At 39.0% G+C, this 15,311-nt stretch overlaps 1 protein-coding gene across 1 annotated transcript in view; it reads right to left on the bottom strand.

Annotated features, from left to right (window-relative positions):
• Window positions 1-8,441: 8,441 nt before the first annotated feature.
• GLT1D1 (glycosyltransferase 1 domain containing 1) overlaps window positions 8,442-15,311 on the bottom strand; it is a gene marked incomplete at its 5' end in the record, with an annotated part of 63,525 nt that continues 56,655 nt past the window's right edge. Inside the window, one exon of the mRNA XM_062590356.1 lies at window positions 8,442-9,965. Coding sequence (XP_062446340.1) covers window positions 9,819-9,965 — 147 coding nt within the window. The remainder of the gene's footprint in view (window positions 9,966-15,311) is intronic.

Below are 15,311 nucleotides of genomic sequence, written 5' to 3'. Positions count from 1 at the left end.
TGATGCTATTCTAAGTATCTTCTTATGTGACAGCTTCTGAAAAAGCATCAAGAAGCGCCTGCTTCGTCTCTAGGCCGGCCTGCCTCCCCCCCCCCCGTAATTAAATGTCTTCTCTGGAATCTTCCAGTATCGAGATGTATGAACGCTAGTCCATGTGTGTATATGTTTGTTTGTGTGACAACTGCAGTGGATCAGGAACTAATTTTGCATCAGGTGATCTAGTGTGACACCTTAGGAGGGTTCCAAGAAACACGTACTGAGTTTAATGCACCAATTACACTGGGCAAATCTAAGGTGATTACAAGTTTCTATGGTAGCTGAGATCAAGCAAGCAAGTTATCTCTGTTTAAAACAGAAACTTTGCCGTGACTCTGGGAACAAGTTTTTCTTAAAAGCATATTACCTACTGTTAATTTTTATAAGCTAAACAGATTAAATTTCTTCCACTAATGTTATTGTAAAAATGACATATTTATCTAGGGTTCTTTAATGTATTTATGTGAAAGGGAAAAGAACAGTAAGAAAACACAACACTGTTGGGGATGGGGGGGAAATGCAAGTTGGACTGTAGCTAAGACCCGAGGCCACTTGTACTGTCTGCGCTCTCTGACTATGTTTGCTGGTACCTTGATGCATGGCATTGCCTGCTTTTTCTTGTAGAGTTGCCATCCAAATAGCTGCTCCCATGTATTACGCAGCTGTCCAGGCTCTATCAAGAGCAACTTGGAGACATTTGCAGCCACTTTTAAATAGTACTTCTGTCATCTGAGCAACACCAAGCCTTCATTTAATTAAGTGTTCCTAGTGTGACATGTAGGTACTACTTTAAAAAACAAATCACAGCAACATTCTTCTAAAATGTCACACTTAACTGCTCTTGTGATGGTAGGCTCATCATAAGAAACCTGCACCCATCAAATATGCAGGATATTGCTTTTGCCCATACCACTCTCTGGGACGTGGAGAGCTTCCTCATGTCCACGGTATTTGTTTCTTGTGGCTGGAGGTGTTTTTGTCTAAAAAGATCCTGGCTGTCACACCCCACTGCCTTGTCAAGAAGTGGGGCTTGAATTAAGGGGTGGACTTTATCCTATCGAGATGCAAGTGTCAGAAAGCTTCTGTCTGTCCTTCTAATGGTGAGCAACAGCTACAGCTGCTTCACCCATCAGAGGTGTTGAGGGACTGTCTTTCTGATGAAGCTTAGAGCTTGCCACAGGCCACAAAGGAAACGGAACAAATGGGTTTCCACTTTTGTGAGATACCCCCCAAGCAGGTGAGCTAAACCTTAGCAACCTTAAGAGTAGTTTAGAGGAAATCGGCTCTTGATTATTTATTTTCATGCAGAAATCCTCCCACTGGCAATTCATTTCTCTTCCGTGGGTCCAGGGTTGTGTCCATTTATATCTTTTCAGGCAGGGTAACTATCTGCTGAGCTGCGGTGTGTGTTTATCACCAGTGTTACTCGGTGCTGCTCTGATAGCAGCCACGCTTGCTAGGCTGGGTCAGGCACGATGCCTTCTTGAATCTTCTCCTTCAGAAGTTCATATCTGGGAATTTGCTCTCTCCTGGGATAGTTGTGTTTTACATGAAAACTTTGTATTTTTCCCTTGCGTTGCCCATCCACTCTGCAGAGGCAAGCTGAATCTAGTCCCTCTTAAGTGCATGGCTTTTAATGTACTCTTCTTGCTGGGTCAGGTAACTGCCTGGGGCTGGGACTGGAGAAATTTTTAAACATGAGGCACAGGAGTTGCTCACAAGAAATAAAGTCTGCTGCTCAGGGGCTACAGACCTGAGAAGCAATCCTTTGCCTTTGAAAAAGGAGTTCAACGTCACTGGTGGTGTTAGCGGTATGAAGCCGGAATGTGGTGATGGTACAGACTGGTTTTCTTAGACTGGTCCTTCCATTTAAAAACCTGAGGAAATCAGGATCTGCAAACAGCCGTATGACAAAGCTTCAGTTCAAAGGGGTGAACGCAGTTGGTCTCAGCAGGCTCAGTCCAGGTCTTATGAACAGACACTTGCATTCAGCCCCCATCATCACAGCACTGCAGTTAGCCGGGCTGCAGTGTGATCCCAGCCCAGGACCAGGGAATTTTATTCCAGGTCAGTAAATCACTTGCTGCATGGTATGTTGCTTTCCACTGAACAGGTCTGACCACAGACTGCTGCGGTGCCTACTGACATGACACTTAGAATGAAGTTATGTTGCACTAGTGAGTGCTAGAACAGTATCATCTGGCTGGAACTCATGGAGCTTTTGCCGTGACCTATGGTGGGAAGTGCAGACATCAGTCATCAGGAGATGATAGCATCCCAGGACAAAGTGTCCAAAAGACTTTTTTTTTTTAATATTTAAAAAGAAAAAAAATTAAAAAAGGTCTCTGCTTGCTATTTGGTTGGCAAGCAAGTCTCACCACCCAGAGACAGGAACTGGTTCTAAGCATTGCTGATTTTCCTTATCCTCAAAATGCAAATTAATTTCTTGAAAACAGTAGTAGTAATTTCCAAAGCTTTCCTCTCAGGCAGGGAAAATAGTTGAGGCTAGACCTCTTCTTTTAATATCTGTTTTGGCTGACTTTCCTAGTTTGTGTGTGTTTGTGTGTATGTTTTCTTGATGGCTGTAGGCATGTCTGCGTCTCACACTTCTCAACAGTGTGGACTGACCTGTGCTCTGGGCTACTGCTGCAAAGCGCTTCCTATATCTGAGCTCAGTTAAGTGATGCTCTCCTGCTGTAGACTGTAAGCCGAGCATGGCAAGAAGTAAGATAAAAGGAAAGTAGTCATTTTGGTATGAAACAATGATGCTACCCTAACAGTGATGGCTGCGGGACTTCCCCGGTGCAAGCTTAAGCGCATCCTGATGCTTCAGTCAAACGAATGGCAGGGACACATTTTAAAAGTGGAGGGGATAGAAAAATGATCTCATTAAGTTGCAGAAAAGTAAGTAAAAAGACGGAAGATGTAGTAGGTAAATAGATGCATAATACTCAGGGACACCTTGGAGCATTTCCCAGGGCTACAACAATAAGAGATGTAATCAGTATGAAAGAGTAAAAATAAATAACAAGATGAGCTGCAGGCTTTGTGAAAGACTTTAAACCTGTTCAGAACAACAGAATCATCACTAGGGTCATACTGAGGTCAAAAGAGAGTGAAATGGTATTAAAAGATGATGAATATTCAGAACTTTTTTGAATATTACTAATATTCACCTAGTTCAAAAAACTGTTACTAGATTTCCCCATTGCCTCTTCCTTAGCTGTACCTTAATATAGAAAAGAACACAACTGTTTGGCCTGATTTGCAGTGTGGTTCCTAACCAGCTATACTGTCACTAGTACTTGGCCAAGATGAACTTGTTTTAACCGACACTACAAAGTGTGAGCAGCCTTTAATGCCTTTATTCAGGTCAGTACCTTATAATCCAGCAGTCGTGGATGATGTTTGAGGCACAAGCAGTAATGCCACAACGGTGTCACAATTTAACGCTGAATGCAGCAGTAGACTCCTCAATAGGGACTGACGTGCCTTTGTGCCTTTGTTTTGTACCAATATTTGAGATTATTACTACTTCATTAGCATGCATTACCAATTTGCTTCCGTACCTTAACAGGTGTGTAAATAGGGGTTGCAGAGCCAAGCGTTACTGCCAGTAGTATTTATTATTTGTACCGTGGCAATGACTACAGGACTCGGCCTCTGACCGGAACGCCGCTGTACTAAAAGCTGCACAAACAGCCGTACGTCCCCTTCCATCCTCAGCAGTCCTGGGCATTAACGCTAATGCATTTAGGTAACTAGTACCTTGGAAAAGCAAACCAATCGTTTAGGTGACTGGGACATGCATTGCAAGGTGTGAACAGCTGTACAGATTAGGTAAGAATTTTTTTTTAATGTTGTTCCAGGTCACATCTAATTTGAACACATTTTGAGAAGAAAAACAATAGCTAGGAAAGAAGCTAGCAGGCTGTTAGGGATGGCGAAGGCCATGCTCCAAGCATACAAGCTTTTGATATATTACTCAAGTTAAAGATTCCGTAACTCACTTCACTTCATTAAAGCTACTAAAATAACAGCGTTAACTTTTCAACGGTGGAGATTAATTTTTGAAGCAGTACAGGGGCATTTACTTTCAATGCCTGATGGAGCGTGATTGAATCAGACCTCTGATATAAGTGACCTCTATCTAGCAAGGTTATAGATATAGCTGGACTTAGGTCTAAGAAGATTTGTGCTGAAGTACACAAGAATGGAAATTGCAATGTAAGAGGCATACTGAAATAGCATAAAAGAGGTGCTACAACTTGCTTCTGCAGTAGTAGCAAGGGGTAAAGGGCTCTGTTGGGATGTTTTAAATGCTGCTTCAGGTCAGGTGGTTACAAGTGATTTCTTAGTAGCCAGATGTTCTCTTCTGTTCTTATTAAAATGCATTGCTTAATTCTGAACAAATGTTTTAAATTAGCTTAATGGTAATGCTTTAGGGGAAATGAATTTCTAGAATCATTCTGCAGGCACTGGACAAAACAAATACTGCCCTACATTTTTAGAGATGACTACAGATTTCAAGTGCCCTCAATATTTAATACTTAAGATGAGATATCACAAGAATGACATCTAGTGTATGGAGTATTCACTGGATAACAATATGGTTCATTTAAAGAGGTTTTAATTGGATGTAAAAATTATTCACCCCTTTAGAAAATTTAGATCATTTAAAAAAACAAGATTAGAAAAACTTATTTTTAATTATATTGTTTGCTCTTATATTGGTGATCATAATCTTTTCCTTTGTTTAAGCCTTTTATTTTTATAGTTGCTCCTTAATATAGAATTTTAAATACAATTAATAGTTTGGAGGATCAAGAAAGACTTTCATGTGGGGCATGTCATCAAATCGAATTTACCTGTGGCAGCTAGGAATACCGGGACATGTACAACGAAGCAATTGCAAATCAGGCTGTAGAGGCCCTGATATAGCGTTCAAGTTTCAAATATTAAAGCAACCGGACTTGGACCAACCAGACAGAGGAGGAAGTGAAATAACTTCTGGAGTGATGAAATTACTCTAGACAACTTAATGAAAAAAAAAAAAAAAAAAAAAAAACTCAGCTCCCACTGAGCCATTAAATGATTGATTTCCACATGGAAGCACCCATCTTTTCTGACAAGCTTTTCACAAAAGTGTTTCTTTATGTTTCATGTAGAACTCTTCTTGACCAAAAGATTAAAAAGACCAGGGTGGAAGAGAAGGGACAGAACAGTTTGAGCCCAGTAGACAAAGGTGAATATTCTGTAAAAGAAGGCTGAAGTACTTACGCATTCATTTACCATAAAGGCACTGTTTGCAGACGTTCAAGGTTGGTTGTTTAGTATTCAGGCTAAGTTGATGGTAGAATTGTACTTGCAGAAAGAGCAGGAATACTTCTAAGTCTTCCAATATAGAATGTAACATTTTCTTTTGATGGTTGACTTTAAGACATGGTATGTCAACTGGGTTAATAGAAAAACATCAAAACTAATTTTCTTGAGCTCACCAAGTACCTCTTGTTAATTTGGTAGCTTTGAGCCTTCTACCAGGACTTTAGATCACAGTGGTCAACATCAGATTGCAAGTGGCATCTTAAAGGCTCTTAATTAATTCATTGACTCATCCCTGCAAACTGAAAAAACAAAACAAAAAAAAAAAAGACCATAACCTAAGGTGTAGGAGTCCTGCAAACTGCTGGCACCTCTGGCAGTGCTCAGCATCACTGTTAATTATTGCCATCTGCAACTGCAAAAGCTGAATTTAAAATGTTAACTCTTTAAATGTCATATTATTTTAATTATTATTGGAGATGGTAAGTTTCCTCAGATACATACTTTTTCTAAAATACTTAAACATGCTAATATCTTTACAGTCATAATAATATTCTGGTTTCCTGGGAGAGCTTTCTCCCCCCCCATGATTTCTAAAATACAAAATGTTTCTCAAAATGGGCTGTAATGGATCTGAAGAGGAAGGGCTGACTTTTGTTTTCTTTAAATCCTTACAGATACCTAACCAAATCCTCTCCCTGAACTAGATTACTTCCCTCAGGACAAACTGTATAGGCCACCTTGAAGGCTGTAGACACTGGTAAATGAAGATAGTCCAGATCAGTACAATCCGTTTTTTCAACGGCCAGCTTTGAGCGACAGCATTGGCAAAGCATTAGTCTGATAGATTTTGTATTTGCTCTGGGAAGAACGGGAGGAAGGATCCCGTGCTCTCGGTGGAGAGGCCCTGTGCTGGAGTCGGACTAGGTGCCTGTGCCTGCTCGTCCTGCGCGGGCCGGAGCCCAGGGAGCAGGGGACGGCCACCGGCTCTGCTTGCTGGGCAGAACGGCAGAGCCAACGAGAGAGGGCGAGTCTTTGCTGCTTTCGGTCCGTGACAACTTTTTGCCTCAGAATAGACAAAAACAGGAAGGTTTGACTCAGAATCCGTGTGTTCTTAAATCGTATACCAGTTAATGCTATAATGGTAACGCAGAAGCTAACTCAAAAACCTGGAATATGTGCGCCTTAAATGAAATGCTAATCCAGGAAGCGCTCGTTTGACAAACCACGGGCTCCAGCCGAGCTTTGCCACCACACACTGCCAAATTGTCTCCTTCTGAAGTAATTGTGCCAAGAAGGAAACCAAGATAGTCGTACCCATTGTACGGGTCCACTGCTTTCACTCAGTTCCTGTGGATTCAATGGCAGAATTAATTGCAAAACAAAATGCATGTAACTGGATTACTTAATGGTACATTTCAAGGCCCCGAAATAATGCAGAATTAGCCACAGGGGTAAATGCACAATGCAGGGTTTCCTGAGAACAGACAAAGTGCTATTTTTGGAGCTGTATTCATAGTCCAGTGAGGTGTGCCTTGCTTGAAATGCTGCTAGGCTAAGGAATGGGGCTTTGCAGGGAGAAGCTAACTACTACTACTACAATTAGGGCTACAGGACAACAAAAGGATTATTCTTAAATATAAGATTGTTTGAGTGAAGTTGTATGAAAAATAATTATACCTAAAACTGCCTGTACAGGATCTAATATTTCCTTTACAAGGACATACAAGACTCATTGACTATTCAACGGGCTTTGAACATAAGACTGGATGAAATTTAAAACATAAATTCAATTGCAATTTATTGTGCTGAAATTCCCTAGCTGTTGTTGCCCCAACCTTTTAACCTTAATAGACAGGCTTCATGTTGCAGAACACAAGCACATGTGATTAATGGCATCAAAGCTGAATGCCCTTGATTGATGAACACTGCCTCATTTGATAACTGTAAAAACAGTCCTTGGGGCTTTCTTTTTTTTCTTTTTTTTTTTTCTTTTTTTTTAACACATGTATTGCAGAAGAGTTATTTGTGCCTCTGGTATGGTTATCACATGCAGGTAAGCAAGTATGCTGTTTCCTAGATGCAGATTTCATGCTTATTGATTAAATGTAGCCTGAAAAATCGTGTATTAATGACATTCTGAGGCTATAAGAGAATTTCTCACTTGCACACACTTTATTTTGCTAGAAGTAGTACAAAATCAGGTTGTGTTTAGTTGTGTGATGTTTAATAATAAACATCACATTTTAGAAAAGCTTTCTAATCACTACCCTTTCTAATCATTTGCCATGATCTCAATGCTTAGAAGTACAGCTAGCCTCTATTTTACAGTGTGGGTTTGCTTATTTGCCCTTAACCTGTACTTCCCAAAAGACAACAAGTACTAGAGGAAGGCAATCTCTAGGGCTTCCCCCCAGATAAAGCGGGATAAGCAGCTGATCCAAGGCATGCTGCAGAGGAAATATAGATACGAGTAAAAGTTTTGAAAGGAGCAGGACTCCCCACATAGGCTCTATAGCTACAAATAATAGTCTTGTTTTTATTGCCTATAATGGTTCCATTCCAGAGGAGGAACTCCTACAATACTGATTTTTCAGTATGCCTTGTGTGGTATGTAGTTGCTACGGAAGAAAGCAAAAAGACTGTGATATTCCCTAAGTAAGTAGCCTCAATACTCCCTGGTTAGTGAAAGAAATACTGATCCTCATGAGAACAGTAGGGAATACCCAATAGGCTGAGATTCAATTGCAGATTTATAAACTGTTCAGTTGTAGGCCGGTAGCCCTTAAATTCTGAACTAATGCAGACTTACTCACATCCCAGAATACTGTCGGACACTCCAGAAATACTTAGGCAAATGTACTGAGAAAGGACTAACAATTTTCAGATTTGAAACCAGGCCAGTTTTGCTCTTGGTGATTGATTCACTAACATCTCATGTTATTGTAGCAAATGCTGAGCAGAACCACATTACAATAAAAGGGGGAAAAGTTTTAGAGAAGTGAATAGGAGCTATTCAGATTCTTTTTTGTTTGCTGTCCCACCTGTTGCAGTTGCAAAGCATCAAAAACAAAGTGGAAAGGTTAAAACACATAGTGGACTTCTTTATTACTACCAAAAAAACAAAACAGCACTTGACACAAGTCATTCAAATCAACAGAAAACTCTGGTTCTCATAGGGGCTGGATCAAGCCTGTACAAAACAAACAGTTTTCCAATACCAAGCAGTTAAAATATCACATTTATTTCTTTAAGTAGCAGTTCTTTGATGTGCAATTATGGATTCAAAGATATAACTACTAGGCTGTCAGGAACAACTCTTGGTTAGGACTTTAGGCTCAGGTAAGCCTCCATTAAAATAATTTCTACAGTATGTGACACTAAATCTACAAATGAGAAAGAACAGTACCAGATGCACAGCAAATGGAAAATACCCTCCTTTCTTCCCTCCTCCTTTTTTTTTTTCTTTTTCTTTTTTTTTTTTTTTAACAGCTGTCAAATCTTTTTCTAATATAGGTAAAGCAACAAGCTACCAAAGATGCTGGTAAACTAAGAGGTAGTTTACTTAAACATCTGCAAGGAGATACTTGCTGCAGAGGGCAGTACTGTGCAGTTCTGGAATCCAAAGCTGAGCACAGCTGTAGAGTGTGCTGCCAACCTTCCTCATCTACTCCTAGGAATCAAGAGAAAAATGTAGGCTTGGTATTTTTTGGAAATACTAGCTTATTTGAAAAAAAAAAAAAAAGAAAAAAAAGAAAAGAAAAAAGAAAAAAAAGAAAATCAAGTGCCTACCAGGAAGTAAAAACATGCCCTATTCATTTCAATTTCCTCAAGCATCTCTGGTTGTTTTTTGATCCTCAGATTATTGTGTCCTCAATATGCAGATATGTTAACCTTATTCTTTTTTTTTTTAAAAAAAAATCTTTCACCTTGATAATTTTATACTCTGTAGATATAACAAACCTTGACTTTATGAATGTATGGGATTTGCATTGCAATGTTATATGTGCATCACATGCAAAACTGAATACATTTGGACTGGTAAAATTGGAGAAAAAAACAGCTGCTTCACTGCAAGCTTTGTAGGATGCAGCATGATCACAACATTAGAGATTAGTTCCATGTGGTCAACTGCTCGCCTGCACAAAATGTCGTCCCCTTTTTCGTGGCCTTACACCACCAAAAGTTTTGTGACTACTGAGAAGATAGATAGACAGATTTCTCCCTTGTGATCTTACAGAATTACACTGGTCTGCAATGATTTGGTACACTAGAGACAGTACACTGAAAAAATGAATTACTTTGATGCAGCAGGCAACTCCTGTGATGCTGGTATGTTTGCATAGAACTATGCAAACTATCTTTTCTAAAAAGAAAAAAACAGAAACGTAAATCTAATTACATTTCTATCATTAAAATACTCAATACAAACTGCTGGGTATTAGTCATGGTCTTAAAATTCACTGGAGTCTTAGGACAAGATTCTGATAGGTTTTTCTTTCACATTCCCATGAATGATGTTTCTTCACATAGTCCTTAGCCTTTTGTACAATTTCTCTTTTCATAATGGGGTCATTCATCAAACTCTTGGACAGCACAACAAACTCCTAAAAAAAAAAAGAGAGAGAGAGAGAAAGATAAAGAAAATAATAAATTAAAAGTTCCTTGAATTTCTAATGATACTGACATAGCTTGTACACATATCTTGACGATAGTGAAGCACTTCATCTGTGAGCCAATACGTATAACAAAGCTGCACAAAGTCATTTTTCAAGGGCACATATCATAGTTTGTTTATAAACAACAATCAATAAATAATTTTTTTTTTTTTTACACAGCCTGCCAACTAAGAGATTTAAAAGCAAAAGCAAATCCCAAGAGCATTAAGGCAACTACATGCAGCAAATTTAATGGCCACAAAAACTGTCTGCCTACCAGAATGTTAGAAAACCAGACTGGTTATAACCAAAATAATTCCCCTGGTCTCCTGCAAGGAGGATAGCTGGCACCAGAGTGATCTAAGCTCCGCTAAGCTCATTGCTACTGAAACATCTTTAGTTAATTGTATAGGAAGACTAAAAGAAAACAACTCACTACACAGAAAGAAAGATAGTTATAGTGTAAAGTTAGAAGCAAGCATGCAGCAGCAAGCTCTGGAGCTGGTGATTCTGTGCAGTTACAGATACAGCCACATATGAAAAAAAATCCTTTAACTTTACTGGGCCAACTACTAGACCTGAAAGACTATAACTATTCCGTTGCATGTTCCTCTGCCACTCTAATTTACTTCCATAAAACTAAACTTGTGAACATCAAACAAGTGAAAGGAGATTTGATGTCTGAACTAATCTCTGTTCTGAGCAGCTGGTCTAGTTTTCTATCAAGAGATAATTTCCAGTACTTCATCTTGATTACAAATGTGCTCAAATCTTTGCAGAGTATTTTCTTGAGTCAGCTCAGAAAAGCAAACAGCTATTGGAGCAAAGAAAAATTAAGATAAGACTTCTTTATTATACACTGGGTAGTGAAGCTCAGTGACAGTTTTTTTTTTTTTTTTTAAGGAGGACACAACAGACATAAAAGAATGGCCAAAGGAGATGATAGATACATTATTTTTTACATAAACTGTCAGCTATGAAAGGAAATATCCAGATAAGATTAGTGCTATATCAACACTAGGTTAACTAACAAGCTATACTGGAAACCCCAAGTACAAATTGTATATAAAGCCTTACAATGATTGATATAAAAATCTTTGCTTACCATAGAATCAATGTTGACATTGTAATGCAAGTGATGTCTATGCATAATACATAACTAACAACTATAGCGTGACCCCTGGGAAACACCAACATGTGAAATCACACTGACCATGTTATAATCACCGCCTTGCCTCCCACTGACAAGACTGGCAATAGATGCAGTAGTGCCATGAAATTTAAATAGTCAAAGATGCACACATCAGTTCTGTTAGAAAGGCTTGTAACTAAGTTACATAATCAGGTCTACGTAGAAAATAGAGCAAGATGGGTTTTTTCGTACATGCATATTAAAAAAAAAAAAAAAAAAAAAATCTTGTTTTTCTCGCATGAAATCAGTACTGCAGTGTAGTCCACACACAGATGCCTTCCAACTTGTATGGGTTCAAAAAAATGATACTTCTTGGCTAGTGATCCGAGCACAGGTTTCACCCCAAACACATTTCTTTTCTATGCCTGTTTGAAGATCTCTGATGCACAGCAGAACTCTGGCCAAGCTTCAGGCTCTCTCTACTCCATTCCCAACTATTTCTGCTTTTCTCCTGCTGCCTCTCTTCCCCGCTGCACTGAACGAGTGGCCTCTGGCCCAGCCTACGGGCCACGTGCGTCATAGCCCGCCTGCTTGCCATCCACAGCTACCTGGCAGACCACCATTTAGGTATGTGCTAATTTGATCAGCGTTATACTAATATACAGTTATACTGATAAATAGTTATATACTTCGGCTCCATGAGGCATGAAGAGGGTGTTTTCTGACTGTGCTTCGAAGATTTTCCCTAAGGAAGATAGGTGAGTCTAGTCTACGGGGGGGGTATCCTAAAGCTGCAGATGGAGCCAGTGACTCCAACCTTACAGACAGGTTCTTTCCCTTCTTCCGTATCTGCCAAGAAAACAAAACAAGGGAGGTAGGAAAGTCTTACATGACTTATGCTGGCTTCATCCAATTGCCTGTATAATCATAGTAATAAATACTGTTCACACTGAACTACATTGCAACTTCAATTTTATGCTCCTGTGGAGGATTTTATTTAAAGTAATGTTTAAAAATAATTTATGTAAATTACCTCAGAACAGAAGCAGCAATGTAACATTTCTTGACAGGTAATCCTATTAGCATTCTTCTAAAACGTGGATATGAGGACAAAAACTTGGAAACATGTAAATGATAGAAGCAATGAGATACTTATGCACAGTTACAACACTTAATGCTGGGGATAATTTCAGGATAATGCCAACCTGAGCCCAGAGCAGAAAAACTGAGCAACTGCAGGAGGGAGAAATAGCAAATGGAAAAATACCAGAAACTGGGACTGGGAATAAGGACTTCTCAGCTTTATCCCTACCTCTTCTACTAATCAAATGTGACCACCTACAAGTCACTTACAATCTGACTGGAAGCCAATGGAGAGATTCACTGTGACTTAACTAGGTTTTGCCTCGTACCCTTGGAGCATCTGGCTGAGGTTTTTTTCAGCTTTGCATGCTCAGTTTTAGAGAGCAATAACCTCATTCACAAGCATCTTCCTTAACTCCAACTGACTTGAATTTCAGTTGTAGTTTTGTGGTAAATCTGAAGCATGGGCTTTCACTTGCAGAATACAGACACTGGGAACTCAATGCTATTTGTGAAAATCTAGGATTTATTTTCTCTTTACTGAAAGCCTATGATATACAAATTATTTACTGTGGGGTAACATGTGTCTGCATCAGCTGCTTGGCTTTAAGTATTTCTGCAAGTTATCTTACCCTCTCAGATTTTGCTGCAAATGTGAAGTAAGCTTTACTTCTGGTGAAAGAGGAGCAAAATTCACAAATTACTTTGTAATTATCAAACAAAAGAGTATGCACCTCAACAGCAAAGGAGATGATATGCATGATAACTTACTACTTGGAGGGGGGGGAGAAAAACATGTTTCTACTAAGCTTTTTGTTCACATACAGAAATGGATATAACAATTATGTATGTCACAGAAAAAAATTACAGTTGAAAATAAAAGCTGAGACCTCAATAGTTTGCTGTAACACAGAAAGAGGGGAAAATATCACGTCGTTTATATCCAGATTTAGGATTACAGGTGGCCCTTTTCTGGGTAGTGCATCACAGGCATTCTTTAATGGCAAGAACCATAATGTATTTTTCTCTGGTATACTGGCCAGTCATCTCTAAAGATGATACTGGCTTCTGTATATAGCACCTCAAAGAAATTCTGCATAATATTTTGTAGAGGACCAGAAATAGAGGTATCTAGAAGATAAAGCTAAAAAAAAATGAGTGAACTGAGTAAACAGAATGAATACTCTTTCAATTACTAAGAGAGCTACAAAAGCGCCAGAGCTCATATGTGATGAAAGCAGTATGCATGGTTAATGTATTATTTATATAATGAAAGCAAATCTGCTATTAAACCATTTCGTATCAGCTTCAGCAGATAAAAGAATGTAATTCTTAAACAGCAGAGAATCACCCCAGGGAAGGCAATCTCTAGATGTAAATTCAGAAGTGTCATAGCCACCTCGTGGCAGGCAAAGCTCAGATTGCAGGCACAACTGTGTGCTTCACAGGGCAATGGGCCAGTATTTCTAAGAGAGTATAACTAGTGACTGCTGGCACCACCAAAAAGATCACAGATCAGTCCATTCAATACCCAAGTTCACAAGACTGAAAACTTAATTTAGGCTAAATTCTGCCTTGAAGCCCTGGTCTCCTACGGTAAGAATGGTTGATCCATGTTTGGCAGAGGACTCACGTGCCCTCAATGTATCGCTACCTGTAGCCAGCTGAGCTGGTTCAGCAAGTTAGTTGTGTTTCCCTGCCTCCACTTCACAAGTTATTTCTGCTAACAGTAGTTTCTTCTGCTCTCACTTAAACAGTTTGTGCTTGGAACCTCTCTTAAGGGCGCTCTCTCCTTCTGTGAGCTTTTACAGATGCTGGCCAGATAATTTTGAACCGCAGGATGTTGAATAACTCTGTGCCTTCCCTTTTAACATGCTTTTGGCATTATTTATGAACCCAAAGCAGATGGCTATTCTTATCTCTTACTTAGCAGTTCTTCTTTCATGTCCCATTAACTTAGTACCACTTTTAATGTAAACTTGAAAGTTCAAGTAATGGCAGGATTAAACCATGACTTAAAAATAAGGTGCCCAGATGATGTAGCATCAAGGACAAAATGTTTCATTGTTTCCACTTTTACATTAACTGCTGTCTGGGTATTTTTTTCAATGACTGGTAAGGTTTTCACTATTTCCAGTCATGAAGCCTGACAGTATCTGCAAACGGTTAATAACGAGTATAATTACGCACAAAATTTGCTACTTCTCTAAGCCTTGAAAGCTCACTTGGTTTCCTTCGTAGCAAAAATAAAAGAAGAAAACCAATAGTGACCATAACTAAAAATGATTCTTGTTCTATAACAGTCAATTTATATCCTTCTAATTTATCTTTCAAAAGATAAGATAGTCCACATACCAGATACAATGGCTTGTATTTAAACTAACTCTGTTGTAAAGTTTTCCCTCCCCAAATCAGTAACAACTTGAAAATAAGTAATATTTTCTACACTTGAACTAAGATGCAGTCTGTGCCATCACCACCAGATAGTATCTACTGAACTTAAGCAATGACAAATTCCTTTGACATTTTCTTAAAAATCTTCAGCAGAACAGACTTTTTCATGATAGAGATGGACTTCCCGAAGCATCTAACTATTTACACTAACTTACCCATACCATTAAAGGAATTTTCCCTAATGCATAACAGAATACAATTTAATCACACTGTTATGAACTGCCTTCATTCATATCACCTTATCACTTATCTTTTCCTGAGCTTTGGATTTTCTTTGTTTTCTGGATTGTGGTCCGTTTTAGCTTTGGTCTAAAACTGAAGAATGGATTTTGTGTGAGGAGAATTCCTTGTCCTTGGACGGCCTGCAGTGTATCCTTTTAGATCTAACTTCTCCCCAAGGACTAAAGGACAGGGCTGTATGATGAAGCAGACATGGAAACCTCTTTAGAGGTGCTGAGTGGGACAGAATAAACATTTAGATTGCAGAGAATGGTGGACTGAAGTAAAGATGTCGGTAGGATAAACCATTCTAGAAATAAGAATTTTATGAAGTTGAGATTTAAGCAGCTTCCTGAGAAGAGAGAGAGAGAGTTGTTCTTTCTGAAGAACCTGTGCAGTCTAACTAA

Source organism: Rhea pennata, chromosome 17 (assembly GCF_028389875.1).
Source record: "Rhea pennata isolate bPtePen1 chromosome 17, bPtePen1.pri, whole genome shotgun sequence".
Taxonomy (NCBI): domain Eukaryota; kingdom Metazoa; phylum Chordata; class Aves; order Rheiformes; family Rheidae; genus Rhea; species Rhea pennata.
The sequence above is the reverse complement of the archived record's forward strand: the minus strand, read 5'-3'. Positions and strand labels throughout refer to the sequence as shown.